The following is a 26,364-nucleotide window of genomic DNA, read 5'->3' as shown; positions in this document are numbered from 1 at the left end:
ATCGCTGTGTTCCTTCTATAGATAAGGCATTGCAGGTAGCTGGTCCTGCAGAAGAGTCACCGGGGACAGGACGGTCCTCACCCTGAAGCTTCGGCTGTGGTGGGGGATATGGGTGGTGGTATAAGTGTGGGAAGAATTCCTTAGAACTGGGAAGGAAGGGCTTGGAGATCCCAGAGAAGGAGGCAGCGGCTGGTGTCCTGATCAGAGAGGGTTCCTGCAGGAGAGGAGTTCGCACTGTCGTGATGAATTTGGGGAATTTCACCCCGAGGCCATAGCTGGGGGACAGGTTGTGTGGCGGTGCGGGTGCAGGTGGGAAGCCGCAGCGTGTCAGATGGAGGAGGTGGCCTGACATTCGGAAAATGCGGCCTGTGTTCAAGAAAGACTGTATCTACCAGACTGCGATAGAGAGAGTACAGCCAGTCAGTTACTTATTTCCAAGTCTGGAGATCTGAAAGTGTACTGCTCACAACAATTAGGGGATATTTTATCGCTTCATAGTCATTTTGAAATATCCCCTAATTTTTGGTGAACGGTATATTATCTGTTGCTTACTTTAACAGAGCCGGCAGGATCTCGGATGAAAGGGCGAAGATTCAGTGTGGGTGTGAGTTTCATTCGTTATGCCTGTCAGAATGGGTGGCGGGGGGAGGAATACTCTCTTTTCCTGATCAGTCATTACGCTTTGATTCCAAAACATTGTAGACATGTGGGAATTCACAATGCTCCGTAGACAAATCTGCCCGTTTAAAAGTGCCCTCACATCAGCGTGTATCAAAGCTAAATTGCTTTGTGAGAAATGGTTTTCAGTTTTATTAGAACTTACCAGTTAATCACTCACGCATTAACTTGAAGTACAAAATCTGGTCTGATTCTTTTGTTTTTCTCAACAATTTTAAGAGGACATGCACGACAGTGGTGGTCTCAGGCTTACAGACCTTTGTCCCAGAGACAGAAGGAAACCTTCTTTCTAATCCCCTTTCTAGGAGATGTCCTTCCGAACAGTCCGGATACCTCTTCCTACTACAAGTATCGGTGAATAAAACTGGAGACAGGGTATTTCTTGCTCAGGATAGGGATGCTTAATTTTGAACTATACCCATGTTAAAATGGGATGAAAGGGATGTCTTTTTCTTTTTCCTCTTTTGTCACCTACGACTCAGCTGCTTCGGTGGCCCTTGAGCCAAATGAGGATGCGCATAGAACTGCCCGGTGTTTATCACTGCCAGAGCAACGGTTTCTGGAACATGCAGCTCACACAGTTCATTGGCCAACATGGCTTCTTCACTGATCCCAAATAATGCATCTTCTGCTTTATCATAACATCTTATTTTTGTGTATGTGCTCTAAGGAATTTTTCTTTATAGACATTTGGGGGGGGGGTCTGCTTACCTATTGAAATCATTCAGATGCTTTTTTTTTTTTTTCTCCCACATAAATCAAGGTCAAATGATGGATGGTCACTACGTTTTCTTTCTCCGTGTAAATTAGTTCTTCGTTAGTCAGCGGCTTCGCTCCTTCTCCTCCAGTTCTCTATCTGGAGTTCGTTTGGATACGAGTCTGAGTTGCTGTGTGTCTGTCTGCCCTGTCTTCACAAGGAGGGCGGCTGCAGCTCTCCGCGCCTCGTGTTTACAGTCCCTGCCTTTGCGAATAGCCACGTGTCTTGGCGTCAGTAACTCCTGTGAGTGTGTCTCAGCTTCCGAGTTTTAGCCGGGTATGTAACGTGACCGACCCCTCGCTCTCACTGGAGTCTTCCCTAGACGTCAGGAACGTCACTCGGCCTCGGCTGCCCGTCTGAAACTCCGCCCCGTCTTTCACGGGCTCCTCGGCTGGGCCGGCGTCTCTGTCGTCAAACGTGGGGGTTCCCCAGGGTTCTGCCCTAAGCCCTGCCCTGCGGATTGTCCCTTCCCGGATCTCCTTCCTGTCGATGGCTCTGTTGACCGTCTGCGCCCATGAGGCTCACGAACCAAGTCGCCCTGTCCCAGCCCTCTCCTGTGAACTAGAGACATCTCCTGGGGCCTCCATCTCAACACGTTTAAGATGCAGCCACGACTCAGCTCGCCACCCATTCCCATCACCGAGTCTGTTCTGCTGCCTCGGTTCCGATGAGCGATGAGCGGCATCCTGCCCTCCCGTTACACAAGCCCCAGATCCAGCGGTGTGTCCCTGAGCAGCCCCTGCCCACTCACCTCTCTGAGCGCCCCGTCACCCTGAAATCCATCCGCTTCTCAACTCCCACCATCTTGACTCATCTCCACTGTCCGGCCCACCGTTACCACCTTGGTTCATGCTGCCACCGTCTCTACCCTGGTCGGCTGCAATCCCTGCCTCCTGGTCTACCAGCGCCTGCTCTCTTTCATCCTGTACCCTCTGCCCTTCTTCGTGGCATACTGTACAGGCGAAGTTTCGCCACATATGTCTGTCGTCCTTTGACAGCTATCCGATTTCCCGCTCTGGGCTGCATGCTCCCTGAAGGTAGGCCACCACCTTTTTTTATTTTTGGCTCATAGTGTCTTCTCAGTATTCTAGCCAACTGCCAGGCACCTAGGTGCTGTCAGGGTGTGTTTCTGTAATAATGAGTAAGTGAGTGGACACTAAACATTGATTATTGTTGGGTTCTTTTCCTTTTCAGGATTTTTAGTTACTTACATGGTGACAGATAAAGGAAACGCTCCTTGAGACACATTCCATTGTAAACATTGTTTTTCCTGACAACTAGTTGGTGCTAATTTTAGAAAGCATAGAATAAAAAAAAAATGATATTGTAGCGCATGTGGTTTTGAATCATGGTTTGCTGTTTATACCATAACCATTTTTTCTATGTCATGAAAACCACCTCAGAATTGTTTAAGATAAAATCAACAAATTTGAGACGCACAACCTTCCTAGCATGTGACTGTTTGATGCAATAAAACTCTTGCGAAGACCTTCTTTGGTTAACGAGGTTTCTCTCCACTCTTGGGGTCCATAAGGTTTGACGAACTTTGGGCTCTGTTCAGAAATACATATATGACAATCGCGTTTAGTGTCAGAGATAACGTTTTCTGCTTCAGCGCTGCCACTTTGTAAAACTCCACGTTCTCGTCTGGCCCTTCCATCGGTCATATTTCCCAAGGCCAAGGTCAGGACTCCTTGGTCAGTATTGTCTCCAAAGCAACACTTAGCATTCCACAGGATAGCACGAGGTATCAACTTCAGGTGCTGCTATCAGAAATGATATCTTGTCTCCTGGGTAAAGTGAACGTTTCTTGTTTTAAGAACTTCCCTGACTGGTAAAGGAGGCAACTTTAAACACCTTTGGCCCGACAGTGGGTGGGAAGGCACAGGAGGGTTTCCTTTTAGCTCAGCAGTTCTCAACCTGTGGGTCGCGACCCCGGTGGGGGTCGAACGACCAAAACACAGGGGTCGCCTAAAGCCATCCGAAATCCCTGTGTTTTGGTCGTTCGACCCCCGCCGGGGTCGCGACCCACAGGTTGACAACCACTGTCTAGCTCTTGTTTTCAGAGGGGGTGTCTCTAATCGTTCGATGACGGGGTGAGGTGATCACTTGCAGTTTTCTCTGGTCTTCTCTTGGTCAAAGGCTAGGGTCAAGAGCTTTGACAGTGTATTTCCTGTTGTTTCCGAAGGGTTTGCTTTCTCATGGAGAAATACAATCTTTTATGTTGACAGTTTTCCTTCTAGAGGAACCTGTTTTCTTTTTCTCAGTTGTGCATTAGGGTTTCCAGCCTCACCTCTTTGTGGTCCCATGAACGCCATTAAACATGAGAGAGATGGTTTGGGTGACATGCGTCGTTTCTGAGGGTGCGGTCTTCCGTGTGTGTGGGCTCTTATGTTTGGTAGGGAGTGGCCAGAGAGAGGAGCTGGGGATGGGAGCAGCGTACAGCTGGTGCCAGATGGACATCCCTCCTGGAATCTGTTACTTATCCCAAGGGCCCTGTTCTGCTGGTTTATTTTCAATATTAATCTTGATATGAAGGCAGCTGCAGTTCTTTAAAAAAAAAAACCATACCTCTAACTTATTTTTATTATGGCCAAAGTAATTTATAGATAGGCTTTCTGATGGATCTGACTTTTTTCCTCAGTTATTAACCAGCGTGTGGGATGTGGGGTCATTTTTCCTTTGTGCCATATATATTCTCGCACTAGTGGCAGTGAGAAAAAAAATTCTCTTTCTAAGAATAGATGGAGTCAGTATGGGCGGGTAATACATGCATTTTATATGAGTCCCTTTAAATAAGGGGCAAACATTTTACTTTAAAGACAGGTAGTTTAAGTTTCTAAACAAAAATCCCCCCACCCCACCCCAAAACGTTGCATTCTAAATGACACATCAAAAAAGTAGATTCTTAAATTATATTCACATATTGTCTTTAGGTTAATATGCAGCCTCCCTAATATCCCCTTGTGATTGTTTTAAGAGTTTTACATCTGTTTTATCTCCTTTTCGGTCATTTTTGCATTGACAAGTTGGTATAATTTGCCTTCCTATGGTTGAGTCACTCTTCTGGAATAGAATTTGTTTTTTGCTGAAGTGTGTGAAATTTGATATATGACTTAAGAAGAGCTGCTTACAGATTGCTGCATAATCACATCCTTTTAAATGCATGCAAAGAAATGTTAAGGTAATCTTGAATGTATTAGAATACAACGTGCTGTTTAGGATTCTAGGAATAAAATGCCACTCTTATTTAGGAATACTTAAAGTCATGGTTATTTTATATTAAATGCTAAAATAAGTTTGGGTTCTACACCAGATTAACACTGACATCTTGACTGAATTCTATTTGCCTTCAAGACGAAAGCCAACGGTCCTTACTTTGAAGGGATTTTATTTTATGGTTATATTTAAGAAACCATTAGCCTCCTACTCAAGCTAATTAAATATCAGTCTTAGTGAGGGTGGACGACCCTCCTTTTAAATAAATATAAGATATAAAATCTGAAGATACAAATTTCGGAATACTTGGTTGGGAGGAACATGATTTCCCTTCTTCTTGCTCCAACATCTTCTCAGAAGTGGGATGTATAGTCTCTGGTGAGCCCTTCCTAGTAAAAGGCATTAGATAAACAAATGAACATTAGCTGGTAAGATACAGAGAACTAATGACAGCTATATGATCACCTACCTGGTAAAAAGTCCCTACAAAATTTAGGTCAATCATAAAATCACAGGAAGACACATGTAATCAAGTGTGGGCAGAAGTGTCCCCCCCCCCGCCCCGGCTCTGGGACACTCATCCTGGCATGTTTCAGTGGCCAGACCAGCGCCAGTGGTTTCATCTGTCTTGCAATTTCTTATCACGTATCTGAGACTTGTTCATAAACTTTTGGAATTGATAGATATAAAAATTAATAGACGTGAATAAACCTCATATGAAATATTGGTTTGATTTGAATGAATATCTATTCTAGATGCGTAAGAACTCTTTACTATTGATGATTTGTTTTTTTTTAGTTGAGCAGGCTTCCAGTGTTGGGTTTACCAAAGATGATTGAGGCGGATACAATACTGTTAAAATAACTAAGTACGGTGCCAGGTGCGTATTGCACTTATTGGGGGATCACTTTGTAAATTATATAAATGTCTAACCACCGTGTTGTACACCTGAAATGAATAGAAAATAATATCGAATGTCAACTGTAATTGAAAAATTAAAAAAAAACAACTGATTGAGGCTTTAAAAAAACACATTCTAAGTCGCTCAATTCTTCAGGGAGAATTTATAGTTTATTGATCTTTTCTAAATGTTAGCCGTAGAAAAACGTGTTAATCTATTTCTATTTCTTGACTTATTTGCAGTAGGAAAAAAAAAAAGAGCAACTGAGTATATAAATGGAAAGCTGAGTAGCTGACAACCAACTGGTTGGTACATATTTGAAACACATTTCAGATAATCCTTGATTGCAATCAATAGTCTTATAAATAGATCTACCCGAAGTCAGCCTAATGCCCACTTGGAGAAAGAATGCCAATTGTGTTTGGATCATGAAGAAGCAATAATCCTGTAATATTTATTTTAAAATACTTTATCTTTTGTTCATTCTTCATGTATGGATTGACCTATATTAGAGTTTCTCATTCTCAGCACTATTGACATTTTGGACAGGATAATTCTTGGTTGTGGGAGCTGTTCTGTGCAATGTAGAATGAATGTTTACCAGGACCCTGTCCTTGACTCATTAGAGGCCAGAAGTGCCCACTAGTCTTGACAATGAAATCTCTCTAGACATTCTCAATGTCTCTGGGCAGAGCAAAATTGCCCCTACTTGAGAATCACTGATCTATATACCTGTGTATTTCTGTCTCTGTCTAAAGCCGCACCTGTATCTGTAGGTTAGCATATTGGTTTTAGATATCTGAACACGATGTGCTCTAACAGCATCAAATTTTATACTTTAGAGATCAAAGAGTGGAAGACAATATAGGAAGTCATGTGTGTTTTGATGGAATTTATACTAAATCATAATGAGAGGGATTGAAATTGGAGAACTCCGTTTTGCCATTGGTTAGGAGAGTTTGGTTAGTGAACGAAAGAAATGCTATAATCAGTTCAGATGTTTTTATTTAAAAACACTGCCAAACATAGTTCTTAATTTGTTGTTCCCTTTTTACATTTAAAATTTCACGTGGCCGTGAAGGTAAGGACCTGGAGACTTAGGGTATTTGGTATAAATGTGTTACGTCATTAGAGACTCAGGAGTTTGTTTTCAGCCAAAGTCTCTGAAGTCTCTAGTCATTTGGTTGCAACGTGAACTATACAGTCTGGCAGGGCCAGCAAAATAACTCAGATTTTATCTTCTGTAAGCTCCCATGTCTGTTGTATTTTGTTCTAAGGCTGGGCACACTTGTGCAGACCATCACTGCTGGTTCGCCTGGATTTGATGTGGTCCGTGTCACGTGCGCAGAAAGATAAGTGGCTTCGACCACAATGAGGCCGCCAACTGCAGGTACCCTCGTGGTTGATCCCGAGGCTGTTGCTTTATCAGTTGAGTACCTACTGTGTGCCAGGCCGTGGAGCTGCAGCAGTCACTGAGGCACACACAGCCTCTGCCCTGAAGGGACACAGACAGGGAAACAGATCACGTTAGCACGGTGCCAAGTGATGTCCGCCGTGTCCGGGAGCTTGGAGGGCGAGAAGCCGGTCCAGTCAGGGGTGGTCAAGGTGGGGCCAAGGACGACTTTTCCAAGGAGTTGTTTCCTGAGCATCCTTGAAGATGACACCTACTGTGTGCCTCAGCGCGTCTACTTATTATAAACAAATTCGCACGGAAGTGCCCATGACTCAGGAGAGCCAAGATGCTATTCCTTTCAGGAATATTAGGATATGATATCACCAGACACAGTGCTTTCTAAACCCAAGTGATGAAATCGTGCGTGTCAGTGTTAGCTGGTTAGGGACCAGGGGAGGAGGTCCTTCTGACGCTTACAGTGACATCAAAGGAAGGAGCCACCTTCCCCATCCAGACGAAATGGCTGCTCTTAGCTATCACTCCACTGATCGCCAAGAAACCAGAACAGTCCAGGCACATCTGTTTTACCAAGTTGTTGTTATTCTATAAAAGAAGACGCACAGAGTAGACATTCTTACCTCCCGGGGTTACACTCAGAATCTTCCGGTACTTGTTGGCTGGTCTTCCTTCTCCTTTGTGTTTAGTCTCTCCTCCATCTACAAAGTGTACAAATGTGAGACACCTTTTAGCCATTTCGCATGTTTGAACTGCACCTCTCCACAGTGTAGTCTGTAAACGCTGGCTTCCGTTCCAACCCTCCCTCTGTTCTCTCTGCCAAGAAAGCGTGCATCCCCATCTCTTGGTCTGCCTGGCCCACTGGGATGACACTCGGCCTTTGCCCAAGTGGTTTTCTCTACCAGTGTGCTCTTGCTTCGTGAACGAGCTCCTACACATCCTTCAAGACCCCACTCAAATGGCTCCTCTTATTTGAAATCTGCTGCTGACTTTTCCCAGAGCGGGTGCTTTGCATGTATCACTGGTCTAGCACCTGCCATGTTGCGTCACAGGTATCCTTTTATTTAGAACTCTTCTTGGGTAGAAACTGTGTCTTAGTCACATATTTTTACCCAACATCTACCGTTATCTCTTTTATATTGCAGGTAGGCACTTAATAAATACTACATGAAATGTTTTCATCGCCCATTTGTTTTCCCCAGATTATCAGATTACTCTCTCTCCAGGCTCCTCATGCTCACCTTTTCTTACCTTTATCAGCTGCCCCTTCCCATGCCACTCTTGGCTGGGGACTTTGTGTTGTCCCGCTTCTCCTTACACAGCTCGGCACTGCCAAGTCCTGTCCTTTCCTCCCTGGAACGGAGGACACACAAGTACAGGGAGCTGACACGGTGAAACCCAGCTGCTGATACACAGCCTGGAAGTGGTAGAGTTGGGATTTGAACTTGGGTCTGTCTTTCCAGCTCATTCGTGCACTCACTCATGCATCCCACAGGCAATCCTGAGCACCCGCCTACCACTGTGGGCCAGCCGCTGCCTAGGGCTCGAGGAAACCACCCTGAACCAGGTGGATTCCCTGTCATCATGGACTCCCGGTTCTCGTGATGTGAGAGGCAGCGAAGAGACCTCTGAGAGCAGGGGAGTCGGGCAGGGACGAGCCCTCTGTAGGGATGTACATGGGAATGGACAGAGGACGGGGATGGACGAGCCCTCTGTAGGGATATACATGGGAATGGACAGAGGACGGGCAGGGACGAGCCCTCTGTAGGGATGTACATGGGAATGGACAGAGGACGGGGATGGACGAGCCCTCTGTAGGGATATACATGGGAATGGACAGAGGACGGGGATGGACGAGCCCTCTGTAGGGATGTACATGGGAATGGACAGAGGACGGGCAGGGACGGGCCCTCTGTAGGGATGTACATGGGAATGGACAGAGGATGGAGATGGACAAGCCCTCTGTAGGGATATACATGGGAATGGACAGAGGACGGGGATGGACGAGCCCTCTGTAGGGATGTACATGGGAATGGACAGAGGACGGGCAGGGACGAGCCCTCTGTAGGGATATACATGGGAATGGACAGAGGACGGGGATGGACGAGCCCTCTGTAGGGATATACATGGGAATGGACAGAGGACGGGGATGGACGAGCCCTCTGTAGGGATATACATGGGAATGGACAGAGGACGGGGATGGACGAGCCCTCTGTAGGGATATACATGGGAATGGACAGAGGACGGGGATGGACGAGCCCTCTGTAGGGATGTACATGGGAATGGACAGAGGACGGGGATGGACGAGCCCTCTGTAGGGATGTACATGGGAATGGACAGAGGACGGGGATGGACGAGCCCTCTGTAGGGATATACATGGGAATGGACAGAGGACGGGCAGGGACGAGCCCTCTGTAGGGATGTACATGGGAATGGACAGAGGACGGGCAGGGACGAGCCCTCTGTAGGGATATACATGGGAATGGACAGAGGACGGGGATGGACGAGCCCTCTGTAGGGATGTACATGGGAATGGACAGAGGACGGGCAGGGACGAGCCCTCTGTAGGGATATACATGGGAATGGACAGAGGACGGGGATGGACGGGCCCTCTGTAGGGATGTACATGGGAATGGACAGAGGACGGGGATGGACGGGCCCTCTGTAGGGATGTACATGGGAATGGACAGAGGACGGGCAGGGACGAGCCCTCTGTAGGGATGTACATGGGAATGGACAGAGGACGGGGATGGACGAGCCCTCGTTAGGGATATACATGGGAATGGACAGAGGACGGGGATGGACGAGCCCTCTGTAGGGATGTACATGGGAATGGACAGAGGACGGGGATGGACGGGCCCTCTGTAGGGATGTACATGGGAATGGACAGAGGACGGGGATGGACGAGCCCTCTGTAGGGATATACATGGGAATGGACAGAGGACGGGCAGGGACGAGCCCTCTGTAGGGATGTACATGGGAATGGACAGAGGACGGGGATGGACGAGCCCTCTGTAGGGATATACATGGGAATGGACAGAGGACGGGCAGGGACGAGCCCTCTGTAGGGATGTACATGGGAATGGACAGAGGACGGGGATGGACGAGCCCTTGTTAGGGATATACATGGGAATGGACAGAGGACGGGGATGGACGAGCCCTCTGTAGGGATATACAGGGGAATGGACAGAGGACGGGGATGGACGAGCCCTCTGTAGGGATGTACATGGGAATGGACAGAGGACGGGGATGGACGAGCCCTCTGTAGGGATAGACATGGGAATGGACAGAGGACGGGGATGGACGAGCCCTCTGTAGGGATGTACATGGGAATGGACAGAGGACGGGGATGGACGAGCCCTCTGTAGGGATAGACATGGGAATGGACAGAGGACGGGGATGGACGAGCCCTCTGTAGGGATAGACATGGGAATGGACAGAGGACGGGGATGGACGAGCCCTCTGTAGGGATGTACATGGGAATGGACAGAGGACGGGGATGGACGAGCCCTCTGTAGGGATATACATAGGAATGGACAGAGGACGGGGATGGACGAGCCCTCTGTAGGGATAGACATGGGAATGGACAGAGGACGGGGATGGACGAGCCCTCTGTAGGGATATACATGGGAATGGACAGAGGACGGGGATGGACGAGCCCTCTGTAGGGATATACATGGGAATGGACAGAGGACGGGGATGGACGAGCCCTCTGTAGGGATGTACATGGGAATGGACAGAGGACGGGGATGGACGAGCCCTCTGTAGGGATATACATGGGAATGGACAGAGGACGGGGATGGGCGTGTGTGTCCTTTCGGCCAGGCTGCTCAGGGGGAGGCCGCCCTGAGGAGAACGTTCAGCAGAGACCTACATAAACTCAGGCTGGGGGGAGAGTGGTCCAGGCAGGAGGACGTGGGTGTGACGGCACAGAGGGACTGAGGAACAGCTGGAGACAGAGCCTGGAGCTCCGTGGGCACGGGAGCCAGCAGCCAGATCCGGTGGGGACCAACAGCCCGTGGACAGGAAGTTTACATTTGACTCTAAACACCACTGGGAAGCCCCTGGGGTTCTTTAAGCAGCCAGACTGTCCTGTGCTGTCACGTAAGCCGCGGCAGTTTGTGAAATGTGTATGCTCGGTCTGTTTCGCTGTCTCTGAGGCCCATTGGGTTGTTGCCCCGGCCATTAGTGCAGATAGGAAAGGTCGCGTCCCGGGCACCAGCCTGTCTTGTCCTCGATTCGCCCAGGATGAGGCAGACGCTGTTCTTATTCCTGAATTCTCCATGGGAGCCCGAGTGCACGGCGCCCCAGAGCTTGTGCACAACACCCTGGCTGACGGGTGACTCAGCTGGGATTTGAACTTGTCCTTAAGACAAGGTAGGTAACTTGCCCACCGTCCTCAACTAGTTTGGCGAGATGGGGGGGAGGGGGTCTAAGCCAGTTAGTTTGACTTGAGCTGAAGCGCCCTTTGTGTTTCACTCCTCGTCCTCTGACCTTTGTCCAGTCCGCAGCCTCATGCCAGCCTTCACCGGTCTCTCTCTTCCAGTCTCCCCAGTGCTGACCCGCCCCATCCATCTCTCTCTTTCTGCGCCTCCTGGCTCCAACTACATCGTTCATAGACCTTCCTGGGGAGCCCGTTTCAGATTGGCCTTCAGGGCCCCGGACACTGGCTGCCAGCCACCTACCTCTCCCAGCTTACCTCCAGTCCTCTCGGTACCTGGCACCTCCCCGGCGGTGACATCGGCTTCTGCTCTGTTCTCTGAACAAAGCCCGTGCACCCTTAGGGCTGCTGGGACACCCGTTGCCCCCACCTCGCCCTCCACCCCCCCGGCCTTCTTCCTTGGTCCAAGACATGCTACTCAGAATGGCCGTTCCTTCTGCTGCACTTGCAGGCCGTCTGTCAGTGTCCCTCGCTGACCCGACCCTTAGGTTGATAAAGGTCTGTGCCCATCCCATCATCACCCTGATTGAGTTGTCATCCATTTAAAAGCAACCATCCTATCTCCTACTGCTACTTTTTGCCGTCACCAGGAAGGTCGGTACATTTCCTGCATGTGACCTATATTCATCGGCATCTAATAAACGCTCACTTAAGTGTTGGTAAGGCTTTCGGGAGGACGGGGGAAATAGACCGGAATTACACGAAAGGTGTGGCCCCTTAATGTCACGCGTGTTAGTGACCGTTAGCCTCTTTCGTGCGTGTGTGCGTAGGGAACACCAGGGCCTCCTCTTCCCATTCTCCGAACGTGGGTCGTGCTGGGCTGCTGGGCCCACCCCACAGATTGCTCCATTTCTGCTGAAGAGAAAACGTCATTTGGGAAGCTTTGTGTCCTCTCCTCTACTTACATGTGTTTCTGATATTAAACAAGTGCAGTGTTGGTTTTTTTTTTTGGTAAAATTCTTTGTTTTTTATTTTTTATTCTTTGCCACTTCTAACTGGTCCAGATGGTTCTGTGATTCACAGACTCGAATGTGTCCAGATCATGGAAACCCCCCGGCCTCCCTGTTTGGGTAGAGTCCATATGTTTAAGCACTGTTGTTCCTTCTGTGGGTCCACAGAACTGGTTGGGAAATCCGACGGTGGCGCTCGCCTCGCCTGCCTGCACGGTCCAGCCTGGGACGTCGGCGTCCTTCCTCCTGGCCGCGTGGGTCAGAGAGGGCGCCGGCAGTCACCTCGCACGCGCTCCCATGTTCCCGGGGCACCGGCTGCTCCCTCGGCGTTCTGGTGAGATCCTCACCGGAGAGATGGAGGGCTTTGTTCACCGGGAGAAATCCCCATGCTCGTCTGACGGGAACAAGGCCAGCGCTTTCCAAATACGGGTGTGTTTTCGAGTTCCCGAGGAGCTGGTTAAAAACACGGGTTTCTAGGGCCCTGCAGTCTGGAGGTTCTGACACGGGGTGTCCAGGGCGCGGATCAGGGATTCTGTATTTTCAGCGGGCACCTGATACGCTGTGATCCCTGGTACCACACTTTGGGAAACTCTGACATGGACCACATTAAACAAACAAACAAACATGTTAAATGAAAAAGGAAAAACAGCTGTCAGATGCAATACTCAGATTCTCGCCCCACCGATGTTAGGTTGTTGGATTTCTATTCTCTCATCATTTTGCTGCAGGTGGGACCCTGGGTTGCTCATTGAAGCTTGCATCCAACCACACGGGCCCATCCTGAAGCCTCCAGCCCTGCCCTCCTAGGCCTCCATATCTTTTCTTTTTTATTTATTTATTTATTTATTTATTTTTTCCATTTTTCTGAAGCTGGAAACAGGGAGAGACAGTCAGACAGACTCCCGCATGCGCCCGACCGGGATCCACCCGGCACGCCCACCAGGGGCGACGCTCTGCCCACCAGGGGGCGATGCTCTGCCCATCCTGGGCGTCGCCATGTTGCGACCAGAGCCACTCTAGCGCCTGAGGCAGAGGCCACAGAGCCATGCTCAGCGCCCGGGCCATCTTTGCTCCAATGGAGCCTTGGCTGCAGGAGGGGAAGAGAGAGACAGAGAGGAAGGCGCGGCGGAGGGGTGGAGAAGCAAATGGGCGCTTCTCCTATTTTCCCTGGCCGGGAATCGAACCCGGGTCCTCCGCACGCTAGGCCGACGCTCTACCGCTGAGCCAACCGGCCAGGGCCCATATCTTTTCTTTAAAAAGGGTTACTGCTTTGTCTAGAATAAAGCATTTTTTTTTCCAAGCTAAGTATCTCTAGCACTTAAATTTTTAATGTTATTAGGACTTTTACTCTTCCTATTACCATATTTTCCCCGTAGGTGTGATTTGTGGGGGGACCGTGGTGATGGATACGTGCCTTCTCCTCTTCGCTTGGGGTTCCAGTGCTTAGATTGTGCCCTGTGTGGCTCGGAGAACAAGTCTATGTATCATTTCACGACTAGAAATTAATTCCATCAAGATGTATGGAATACCTGCTGTCTATCAAACATTCTTTCTTGGCACTGGGACATACGTGTAAACAACGCACAACACATTCCTGTCATTAAATTTGCCTTCTGGTGGGGCAGGGAGAAAGACAGTGAAAAGTGAAAAAAAAAAACCAACCAGGAGAAGAATAGAAAATGCTGGAGGGAGAGGGCTGCAAAGAAGTGTTATCGGGCTGTCGGAGAAAAGGTGGCATTGGAAGGCAGACTCACGGGGGGAGTGAGCAGCCATGAGGACCCGTGGGAGGGACGGCATTCCCAGGAGAGGAACCCGACAGTGCAAAGGCCCTGGGGTGGATGTGACTCAGGTGTTGAAGGAACTACAAGGAGGCCAGCAGGCTAGAGGGACGTGTACAGGAGGGAGAACATTGGCCCAGAGTCAGAGAAGACACCAGGGCCGGTGTCAAGGTTTGGGCACCTTCCCTGCGTGAGCAGAAAAGCATTGGAAAGCTCTGAGCGGAGGGATGGGACCAGACTTAGATTGTCAAAGGATGTCTTGGGCTGTGTGCTGAGAATGCGTTGTGGTGTGGACAGCATGGCTCTGCTGGGACCCATGGGGAAGCTACAGCACGGACCCAGGAGGACGTGCGTGGCTTGGGCCTGGGTGAGTCCCGTGGAGGTTGGTGACAAGTGGTCAGCTGTGGGTATACTTGGAAAGATGGACCAACAGAAACTTCTGATGGGCGGATGTGTGGGGATTCAAGGCATGATTGTTGACCCGAATCACCGGAATTGAGCCAGTAAGTACCCCATCAAAGGAGATGGGGAAGGCCGTGGTGGAGCAGGGCTGGGGGAAGGGAGGAGGACTTGGGCTTGTTCCTGTGGTTGAGATGCCTGCTGATGCCCAAGCAGAAGTGTCATGGCAATTGAATATCTGACTCTGTTGCTCAGGAGATAACTAGCGACGAGTTGTTAGCCCCTGGAAAGGCAAATGATATTTTTGAAAATGTATTTTCTTTAGAAAGAATCTTGCTTTGTATTGGGACCTGTCAATGTATGTGTACATCTGAACATATGTGGGTGTATATAATTCTGTGTGTATAATTCTCTCTATATATAATTGTATATAAGTAATTAGCAGAATTGTGCGGGTGTCTGTATTCTCCTGGTAATTATACCTCAGAGTTCACCGTTTGCAGGGTTTTGTTTCCGGGCTGCTGTGAACCCCTAACCTTTGGTATAGAGACTGTCTTTATTCACTAAGTCATTCTTTGTTTCTTGATGGGGGAGGGGGGCTCCAGGTCCACCCCTGATAATCAGTGGTGTTATTATCATTTGCCATATTGGGCTTGTGTTCACTCTTTTGGGATTTATATCTTGGGACGGATTACCACTGCTGAAAATGGTTAACACTTGATCGCCGGCGGTATGGTCTTTCCCACGGGGTGGTTAACAGAGCCGGGGAGGGTGTTTGAACTTCGCAGCACCGCCCTCCCCCGCCACGTGACCGGGCCTGGCGCCCTTGATCCGCGAGGGCACAGTTCATTTGTGTAAGCAACCTGACAGATGTCCTTACTGAGGCATCAAATTGGATGGTGTCTGCTAACAAATCTAATGGGGGGAAAAAAAAGAAAAGAGACTTCGAAGGATTATCTTTCTTTCTTTTTTTTTTTTTTAAGGATTAAATTTATGTATTTAGCTGTTTGATACCCTGTGGTTAATGCTGCTTTATTAGAAGCCAGTACAATTCTTCACATAGGTGTCAAAATAATTTCAGGGAGAATGATGTTGTGTGGACTCATCGGGCCGAAGTCTCTGTCTTGTGATTACAGATGGGTTATTATTATCTGTGCCAATCCGCATTCTCCCAAGCCTTTGGCTGGATGGCCTCAACTTAACAACCGCCATTCATTGACTTTGACACTTCACACGAGTAGGCAGCCCACGGACATGATGGTCCTGAATACATTTTTTTTTTAATCCTGCAATACTTCTTGTTAATTGATGTCTTTCATAAATTGCATTTGCCAAAGCTGTAATTACTCATCAAGCAGCAAAAAGTAAATCTACCTCCAAGTACAATGAAGATGTTCTTTTGTGACATGATGAAGATAGCGGAAGTGCGCGGAGTAATTCAGTCCTGCGTGCGATCATTATCTCTTTTGGGATGCTATCTTTGGGGAGCACATCCTTTAGAGCCCATCAAAGTGGAAGGGACCTCATAAATGCCCCTGCCTCTCGGTAACCATTTCTCCAAGTGTATATATACACAAGCCTGTTTTTCTTTCCAAAGGGTTTTATATGCTCTTCAGAGTAGTTAACTGTCTGTTTCACCTAATGTTCATTTTGCTTATTTGAAATACGTTGTTTTGGCTCTTCAAATCTCCTCGAAGAACCTTACAGGGGTGGGTAGGAGGTCTTTGAGGGAAGAACAAGAGAGAGAGTTTCCCTCCAGAAAGCTTGGAAAGAGGCCAGCTGAAGGTGACTTACAACGCGTAATTCAGAAATGCTTATTTAGTTGTTTTGAAAATGCACAAACATACGGTTGTACAAAATGAGGCTATCAGCTTTTATAAGGACGTGGAGAAAATAATAGAACAGAACATTCATTGTCGGGAAAGTGTTTAGAACAAGGTTTCCCAAAGTATGTCTCCACAGAGGGTTGTGGGGGAAACAAAAGGAAATGTTGCACAACAAAAAAAATATTTCGGGTGTGTACGTGGGGGTTTACTGTTAAACACTGAAGAAAAAATAAAAGCTGCGTCCAAGTAGGAACTGTACCATCTTCTTCACCAATTGGTCTCCAGTGCCAATTGTATTTTTCTGAAGCTGGAAACGGGGAGAGACAGTCAGACAGACTCCCGCATGTGCCCGACCGGGATCCACCCGGCACGCCCACCAGGGGCGACGCTCTGCCCACCAGGGGGCGATGCTCTGCCCCTCCGGGGCGTCGCTCTGCCGCGACCAGAGCCACTCCAGCGCCTGGGGCAGAGGCCAAGGAGCCATCCCCAGCGCCCAGGCCATCTTTGCTCCAATGGAGCCTTGGCTGCGGGAGGGGAAGAGAGAGACAGAGAGGAAGGAGGGGGGGTGGAGAAGCAAATGGGCGCTTCTCCTATTTTCCCTGGCCGGGAATCGAACCCGGGTTCCCCACACGCCAGGCCAACGCTCTACCGCTGAGCCTACCGGCCAGGGCCTGTATTTTCTTTTTTTTCTTTTTTGTAAAGTCTTTACCAATGTCACGGTCTCTTAGAACATAATTTTAATTGTACACAATTTAGTTGAAGTTAATTGTTCTGAGGTCATGATATGAGAGATCTGTCCCCAAAGGACCCCTTTTTCTTTCAGCCTCCGATCTGCTCTTAAACAAATAGAGCAGGATTTATAGGTCACAAGTTAAAATAAAATAAATAAAATTAACGCTGGCGTTCCTGGATCAAGGGAAGTCACCTGGAAAAGTGGCATCTGTGCCATCCTGACCCGGGGTCACCGCTGCAGGAGCGTGGTCCATTGTAGCAAATAAAAACACTCACACACACCACCCGGTTAAATTTGAATCCCAGGTGAAGAAAGGATACTTTTTTTCCCTTTTAGTATACGTGGGAAGGTCTCATTCCACTGGGCGTCTCCTGTGTTTTATGTGACTGCTGTCGCGCTCCACAGGGGCCAGGCCACCTGGGCAGAGGGAAGACCGGGGCCTGTAGCACGTCAGCGTTTGAAACCATCTTTGTGGAGGTGATGGTTTACCCCCCACACAGAAAAGAGATCTTTGCTTCTACTTGAAGTGATAACTGTCCCTGCCTGATCACCAAGTGTTCCCAAATTAAAAGCCCTTAATTAAGGCCTTATATCGATACAAAAGATAAGCTGGGAGCCCTGGGTGAGTCCTTCTCAGTCCTTCAGGTGAGAGCTTTGCAAATTACCTGGACACCCCCCCCCCCCTCCCCGGAGCCACCTGCTTGACTGCAGGCAGCGCCACCATCCTGTGGCTCATGGCTCATGGCTCATCCTCCTCACACCCCTGTCGCCTGCCTGTGCTGTTCCTGGCTTTTTTCTCATCTCTCCAGGGCAAATACTAATTAATGGATACAATTCACAGCTGATTAGCTGTAGTTTCTTCAGTAATTACATTCGCATCCTAACTGTTCAGAAGAGGATTTCTAACCTAGTTCTTATTTCACTCTAAGCTTAATTTGTTTTTGGTGGGTTTTTGTGTTTTTTTTTGAATTGTTTAGGCCCTTAGTTTAATAGCCATTTTATTTTTCTTTGTTGTTTTAGGTGCTATTAGATAATAAGTGAGTTTAATCTTAAAAAAAAAGAAAGAAAAGGAAATACTCTGTGATAATAAGCTGTTTGCCTTAAATGGATTTCTAATTCCCCGACACAACCTGCATTTAAATAACGTTAATGTGGGGATGCAGGCTGTCAGCAGCGTGGGGGGGCGGGGCTTGGTGCGTGGGCTGCACCGCGGGACCCAGGGTGTCGAATATTTACTAAGAACATGTGGAATGGAGGCTCGAGACTTTAATTCAAAAACCACTAATTCATCAAGAACTCCAGGACCAGAAACTATTCTTTTTTTCTTGCATATTTTTAACATTGTAGAAATACGGGGGAAATGTTGTTTGTGTAGTTGCATCCACTCGTGTGTGTGTGTGTGTGTGTTTTATTTTTAAATTATTTTTAAACCACTTTGTTGTGCTATGGTAGGACATACAAAAACCTCTGCATATTTAATGCCCGCGACTTGATCGTTGAGAGATAAGTGCGCGTTTGTTTTTGATATATCCCAGGCCTTGCGAGAAACCAGATAAAGGCCTTTCTTAAGCACGAACAAATACATCTTTCAGAAATTCTTATAAAGATATTTATCCAAATCAATCCGAGGGCTCATTGTGCGAGTGAGTATTGAGGCGTCACTTTGCAGGGTGGGATTTTTTTTTTTTCCATGGACCGTAACGGTGCGCCCGGAACCGTTAGAGTCTTTCGTATAAATCCTGCTTAGTTCTTGGATCCTGACATGATAAAGTGTAGCGTGTCAATCCTGCTTCTGCGCACGAGTCTGAAGGGTTCAGAGTCAGGGGCCGGGAGCCCCCCGGAACTGAGTGTCCGTGGGCTTACCGAGAGAATTTATGTGGGTCTTCTCTATGTGTCTGCGTCTGTGTTGTAGTTATCCCCTCCTCCCCCCCCCCCCTCTTTCCCTCTCTCTCCCAACTCCTTCCCCTTCTACTTGAAATAATTACTAGCTCTATTTATGTTAGAAAATGGGTATATACATTTCATCCTTTGGAGCCCAAACCTATGTGTGACTTAATGCATTCAAATGGAAGGAAATCATATACTTTGTAAAAAGGAGGGGCATCCTCTGACCATTTCAAAATCATGAAAATAATAGGACGGCAGCTAATGACCCTCGCGGAGCCTGTCCCATCATGCCGGGCTGATAACGATGTTTAAAGCAGCCCCGCCTGCCCACTTATCCTATCCGAACCCGAAAACACATTCCTGCCCAGATCCAAGTTTTACATTCTGATAACAGGTCTCTAGAAGTAAAGAGCTTATGTCTGAAATGCTGATACAGTCTTATTTGTGATGGTATGAATGGGCTATTGTGTTAGGGAATTAAATAAAAATTGCTGTGTTCATAGGATCCTGCTTATTTTTTAAACCTCTTTGCACTTAATGTTACATTGAGAGATTAAATATCACCATTTTCAACAGCTCTGATGGATATAGATATCATTTTAAACTCTGGAGATTTAAAATATATATATATATATATATATATGTATATATACACACATATATGTATATTCTTTAGTCTTATTATTTATTTATATTCAACGCCACACCCCGTTCACGAGAAAATAGAATTCGAGGCCTGGGAATTGAATTCTGTTCCCTTTAATTCACATCTTAACCCAGCCGCACTCGTGACATCTGTTCTGAGAAAGTAAGCTATGAAATTCCAACATGTTTTTAAAAACATGTCAAGGTGATTTGAGGGGGGGGGGGGGCTCTTTTCCTTCTAACCCCTGACAGACACCAGTTCCATTAGACAGCGCCCACTAGTGACCAGTTGGCCGCCTGTTGGGGATTGCCTCCCTTTGCTATTATTCGTCTTGATGAGAATCCAGTTTTCTGGAATTACCGAGTTCGCCTCGCCCTGTGTGCCCCATTTTGGGGGGGCGAGGAACCAGCCGACAGTATAGCGTGGCACCCGGAGACTGGCACTGCGCACGTGTGCTCTGCGTGAAGCCGCCGTTTCCTCCCCTGACACTCCGCCTCCTTCCCAGATCCCAGCAGGGAGGAAGTCAAGCCCCCCACCCCCACCCCCAATCCTTCACGAGGCTGCCTGTTAACCTGGAAACGCTCTTGTTTTCTTTCAGTTTGGGACTAACAATAACTACATGAACATGGCCGAGGCGAACAACGCTTTCTTCGCAGCCAGTGAGGTGGGTGTCTGTCTCAGCTGTGTCTGTTCATGTGTTGTGCGGTCCCGAGATCACTAGAAAGGGCTCGTGGGGAAAAGCCACGTGTCGAGTTTATCTTTCTCTTACGTGGCACGAGGGAACGAGGTCGGAGGAGACACGAGAAAGGCCTTCTGGAAGAGAAGAGGACCTGACGCGGCCGTCTCTCTCCCGCGTCCAGGGCCGTCGAGGACGGCGGCCATTCGCACCCATCTGTCGGTGGAAAGAAATACGTGTGCAAACAGGAGGAGACCTGTGAGGACGTCCATAAAAATCTATTTTGTTTTCTCTACAAACTGTAGCAGTCCCTAAGCAGATAGGCGGTTATTTCAGAAACTGGGATGGAAGTGACTTTTAACAGAAGATAGTTTACCTTCACATAGCTCTGGGGATGATTTCATTAAGGCGCTATGGTTTGGTAAACATGGCGGGGAGTTTTGGTTTTTTTAGATCCGCACAGCCCAGTACAGTGCCTGGCACATCGGAGGTGCTCAGTCAGTACTGACGGACTGAATGAATGGATGAGATGCTCCAAGACGGGGTCACAGCCAGACACGCTGAGGGGTGGAACGTAAAGGCAGCGCCACGTTGGCTCTGGGCTTGCTCACGGTTTGTCGGTGCAAATGGAACATACAGCTTCCTGTGGCTGTTCTTGCTGAATTCCTTCCTTACTGTCATAGGACTGGTGTCTGGCCTTTTTAGCCTGCCCTCCAGAAAAACCTCAAACTTGATTAGATCAAGGAAAGATTTTTTTTTTTTTTTTTCCTTTCTAAAAATGGTAGACTGTGAGATTAAAGATTTTAAAACAAGAACAAACAGGCCCTGGCTGAAAAGCTCAGTTGGTGGTCAGAGCATCATCCCAATACGCCAAGGTTGTAGGTGCAATCCCTGGTCATGGCACATGCAAGAATCAGCCAGTGGTCTGAGCAGTGGTGGCATAGTGGATAGAACATTGACCTGGGATGCTGAGATCCCAAGTTTGAAACTCTGAGGTCACTGGCTTGAGCCCAAAGGTAGCTGGCTTGAAACCCAAGGTCACTGACTTGAGAGACCAAGGTCATTGGCTTGAGCAAGGGGTCACTCGCTCAGCTTGAGCCCCCCCACCCCAGCCAAAGCACATATGAGAATCAATTAATGAACAACTAAAGTGCTGCAACTACAAGTTGATACTTCTTATCTCTCTCCCTTTCTCTCTCTCTCAAAAAGGAAAAAAAAAAAAAAAAGGAACCAACCACTGGATGCTTAAATAAGTGTAACAACAAATTGATAATCTCTTCTCTTTCTCTGTCCCTCCCTCCCTCCCTCTCTTTCTTTGTTCCTCTCTTTTCCTTTCTCTTCTTCTTTCCCTTTCTCTCTCTGTCTAAAATAATCATTTAAAACACGGAAAATCAGTGAAATTGGTCCAAATGGAACCTCTTAGCTGTCCATGTAATAAAAAGTCTTCATTTCCCAAATACATTCAGATATAGGAACCTGAACTAGCTTGACCCCAGAGAATGAAAACCATAATGGCTCCTTCGTAAATGATCTTGGTCCAAGGAAGCAAGTGAGTATGCCAGGAATTAACGCCGAGAAATGATTGGGAAAGATGGGGAGTCCAGAATGGAGCGTATTCGTAGATGAATCATTTTCACAGTGACCCTCATTCCTCTCACCGAGAAGACAGCCCCGATAAGGGAACAGTGTTTGGCACTGGCTGCGGTGTTGTTTGTGATAATGAACACAAACCCCCATCTGTAAGGACAACATGATGTTTCATTCTGTGGGATTTTTTCCCCCCTACATTTGAATCAAACATTGATGAAAGCTCCACTGCCGGCAGCTGCTCAGAGACAATTTAATTCCAGCTGTGATAATTCACCGTGTCAGACGTTGGCTGTTGTATGTTGATACAACAGTTCTCCAGATTTGCATTTTTATCAAAAGGAACAAATGTTTTGAGCATTTCAGTACAGATGGTATTTAACCATGTACACTCTACTTTAACATGTTCAAGGTAAACACTGAAAAGTCAATATCGGAAAGAAGTAATCATAGAAACTCTACATGATTAATCTGAGGTCGGCCAGAAGGCGCAGACGAGTCAATCACGTTTTTGTTGTTGTTGCTGCCATACGTGCTCATTTGTATCATCTCAGATAACCGATGTTCTTTGTGACGTTTTTCTCTAATGAATGCTTAATGTTCTGTTTAATACCGTACCTCTCTTTAAAAGGGGTTGAAGCTTTTTAGCATTTTCTTGGTTAGGTCCTGTAATACAATTTTATTGTATCTTTTTATTAGGTTATGACAGAATAGTATACTAAATTCTAACTTAAAATTATTTTGTCTTTTATAAAATTATATTGGAAGAGGACATATTATATGTATTAAGAGCTCTCTCTCTCTCTCTCTCTCTCTAGTCCTTAACAAAAATAAAAATGAAAACCTCTTTAATTTTGACTGCCTAGCGTAAGATGTGTTTATGTTAGAGTTTAAGAGGTAATCTTACATAATGGTATCCTTGTACATCATTACATCATTTTTTTTGAACAGAAAATAAAGCCCAAGTAAATGTTAATGCACACTACATTATAGCATGTGCCTAATTTCCCGATCACTGCATTAAAAGTAAATTTTTTAAAACATTTTAATGAGCGCAAACTAATTCAGGAAGACTTGAGGTTTGATGCAGTCAAGTCGGAATTCTGCCTGAAACCAGCTTTCTTCCCATAGATGCCGCCCTGTGGATAATACTATGGGGACCAGGAGACTCTGAGTTTGAAATTCACACATTTGCTTCCTGTTTTCTCCATGTCATGATTACCCTGACCATTTTTAAAGTACTTTAAATATTTATTGAAATAATATTTCAAGTGTTAATTACAGTGGTAATGAAAACAGCCAAATGCCACATATCAAGAATGAGTGTTTATCCGTATTGTTAATGTGATATGTTAGATTTCATTAAGCAGTAATGGGGTAGCAAATGAGTCACAAATTACAGTTGCATCTGTTACTAGACCACATTAGTGCCAAAATAACAGCAAATGCAGCCATAGGGTTACATTCATTAGCCAACCACATTAGCGGCCAATTCATCCCTTTGTGTTTGAGAACACAGGGTACCATCGTAAGATATCAACATCTTTTTTGGGGGGTGGGGGTGGGTCATTATCAGAATGAATATGTCAGAAAATCTAATATTTCATCCTAGCTTTTGAGTGTGTTACTATGCCATGATGTTTTGCATCTATTGAATCTCTGCTAAGGACCTTAAGATGTTCCATTGTCCGCCATGGACTCCCATGGCTTGTGACCTTTTTATTTCTGGTGAGGTAAAAATAAGAGTTGACAGGTTCTGTATGCAAGAAATGTGAGGGGTTTTTCCCTCCCCCTCCGTTTGTTTCTGTTTTCTCTCGAGTGGTTGTTAAATTATATCATCAGTTCATAGATTGAATAATGATGATTTTCAGCTCTAAATTAGTTCTTTTAACCAATTACAGCAGATTCAAATTATCTTGCACCAATTCATTCTTCAAAAAATGTTATTAATAATAAATGAAGTGTAAATTGGACCCTCTGAGCTTAAGAATAAAAGAAAGATAACTGAGTGTCCCCCCCAACCTCTTCGTTTGACCAAAAATAGTATTTTAGACGTCGACCACCCCCTCCCAATCCAAGTTCTAGTTTAAGAAAGGTGGTTAGCGGGGTTGAACATCCAGTCCTGGTTTGCATCAGAAGGCCATATTTGATCCCACTACTGTATCTCTCTATGTAGCGAAGAAGAGAGCAGTGCCGTTTCACTGGTAGGTCTTGAGATATAACACTTGTCTGTCGATAAGTGAGCAGTCTCAGCGGAGTTAGTACATCTCAATCCATATATCCCTGTGCCCATTGTATAGATTGTCTCTTAAACGTTGAAGACTGGCAGAAAGTGTTCTGATAAATACATAACAACATCTTCATGTAACAGGAAAGAACTCTCCTGATAGTTTTACATTAAAGCACCGGGACCTTTTAATAGCTGTTCTGACGACAGCGCTTATGAAATGTTGTACTACAAACAGTAACAACTTCCGTCGAAGCCTTCCCTGCACTTGGGAACGTATCAGTAAGGAAAGTTAGAACGCACACCACAAATTTGATACGACTTGTTTTATATGTTGTGACAGAAAGTAAATACGTGCGATGTTCACTTCTGGATTAACGTCGTGTGCGCACCACGAGGTCGTTCAGCGTTTTATGAAGCGTGTGGGTAACGGGAGCGGTTTGAGCTGTTTCGCTCACATATCAATAAAGTGGCAATTTGTTATATAGCCAAATCTAATGTTGCTACGGCTCCAGCTAACAACAAAGACAGATGTTGCTAATTAAGTACGCATTAAAAAACTGTTAATACTGATACTCCATTAAAACCATATGATAATGAGACTTAAATCTTTAATCAGAATGATCAGCAAAACTTTATATATGGAAATGGGTGTTTAAGATGTTTTCATTTGAGAAAGAAATATCTGGCCTCACGATATCATCTTTCTATGCAAAAAAAAAAAAAAAAAAAAAAAAACCCCAAAAATACTTTCTGTTACCCTCCGGGGAGCAGTGAGAGATAGGAACCGAGTTTGAAGATCTCTGTCCTCTGTTTCCTTTTAGCAGACGTTCCATACACCGAGCCTCGGCGATGAAGAGTTCGAGATCCCGCCCATCACGCCTCCTCCGGAGTCAGACCCCACCCTGGGCATCCCGGACGTACTTCTACCCTTCCAAGGCCTCAGCGACACCTTGCCTTCCCAAGGAAGTGAATTCACGCCCCAGTTTCCCCCTCAGAGCCTGGATCTTCCGTCCATTACCATCTCAAGAAATCTCGTGGAGCAAGATGGCGGGCTGCACGGCAGTGGGGTGCACATGGTAGGCGGCGGTGGATTTTCTTTTCTGCTTTTCCTGGGAAAGAGCTGAGGGTCCGTGTTCTGAAACGCGCTCATGCCCGTCTAGCCAGGGACATGTGGATTGTTCTTCGGAGGGCCATGTAAACACAGGTGCTAGATCCGTCCCTGGTATTGGACAAGAGAGAAGGCATTGGGTTGGTTTGACAGTGGCGTGATGAGGGTGACCCAACAAGAGCTTTCTGATTTGAAACGATTTTTTTTAGAAAGTCAGACTCATTGATTTGGAAGCAACCAGTCTTGTCTTGCCTTTGGCTTAACAAGGAGGCGTACTTGAGTCAACGGTCTGCCCAGGTGAGAGTGTTGAAACGGCAGCCCCGATCAGGGACCTAGGTCTTTTGCATTTGTTGGATGATAACATCACGTTTACGGTATGCGGTCTGCGCCCACCTCAAATGAAATATCAAACTGTGACACAGAGAAAGGAGAAAAAGAATAATTGCTTATCACCAGCAGAGGAAAATATAGGTTCGGTTATTGTGTGAAATGTACCTAATTGTGTTATTTATTGTTATCAACGCTGCAGAAGGCACTCCAGAGAGCCAAGATGACTAATGCAATCATTTTGGTTCTATTTTTCTTAGTGAGCAATTATAGTCAACAATCACCAGAGTAAATCTGCTTAAGTATTTTAAACTCTTCTGCTGGGATTTTTTTCCCCCTGCCATACTATATAAAGCATTTGTGTCTATCTAGGTGAGTTACTAAGCAGACATTTTAAAACAAGATTAATTAATTTTCAAACAAGATTTTTTTTTTAACCCTGATAAAGTGAAACAGATGTGTTGGTATAACAAAAAACAAATCCTGTTGCTTGTTTACATATTTCTCTGCATGTTAGGACCACGCCAGTGGTGTTTACTGGTTTCATTGTTAATTCCCAGGCTAACAACAGACAATTGCAAAATATGTAGTGGATTAGCATGCAGATCCAACACGCTCTCTGAAATATAAGATTACTTTCCCAAATAGGATTGCGGCAACATAATTTTCTTTGCCTGTGATCTTTTGTGTTTGAGCTGAACATCAGGGTTTTTTATTTTTTACTGTTTGTTGTTGTTGTTGGAAAGGAATGCAGCCAGTAGTCGGGAAAGGGTCATTAACTATTCATAAACGTTCCCTGCCATCACAAAATAA

At 46.5% G+C, this 26,364-nt stretch overlaps 1 protein-coding gene across 4 annotated transcripts in view; it reads left to right on the top strand.

Annotated features, from left to right (window-relative positions):
• TOX3 (TOX high mobility group box family member 3) overlaps positions 1–26,364 on the top strand; it is a 107,558-nt gene that overhangs the window by 56,138 nt on the left and 25,056 nt on the right. For 2 of the 4 annotated variants that reach the window (XM_066349483.1, XM_066349486.1), the window contains exons 2-3: positions 20,222–20,287; positions 24,941–25,192. In XM_066349483.1, the coding sequence (XP_066205580.1) occupies positions 20,222–20,287; positions 24,941–25,192 (318 nt within the window). Of the gene's footprint in view, positions 1–20,221; positions 20,288–24,937; positions 25,193–26,364 lie in introns of all 4 variants that reach the window. The other 2 variants (XM_066349482.1, XM_066349485.1) reach the window with 1 other exon arrangement.

This window comes from Saccopteryx leptura, chromosome 9 (genome assembly GCF_036850995.1).
Source record: "Saccopteryx leptura isolate mSacLep1 chromosome 9, mSacLep1_pri_phased_curated, whole genome shotgun sequence".
NCBI lineage: Eukaryota > Metazoa > Chordata > Mammalia > Chiroptera > Emballonuridae > Saccopteryx > Saccopteryx leptura.
Note: the sequence above shows the minus strand (reverse complement) of the source record. Positions and strands in the feature narration are given on the sequence as shown.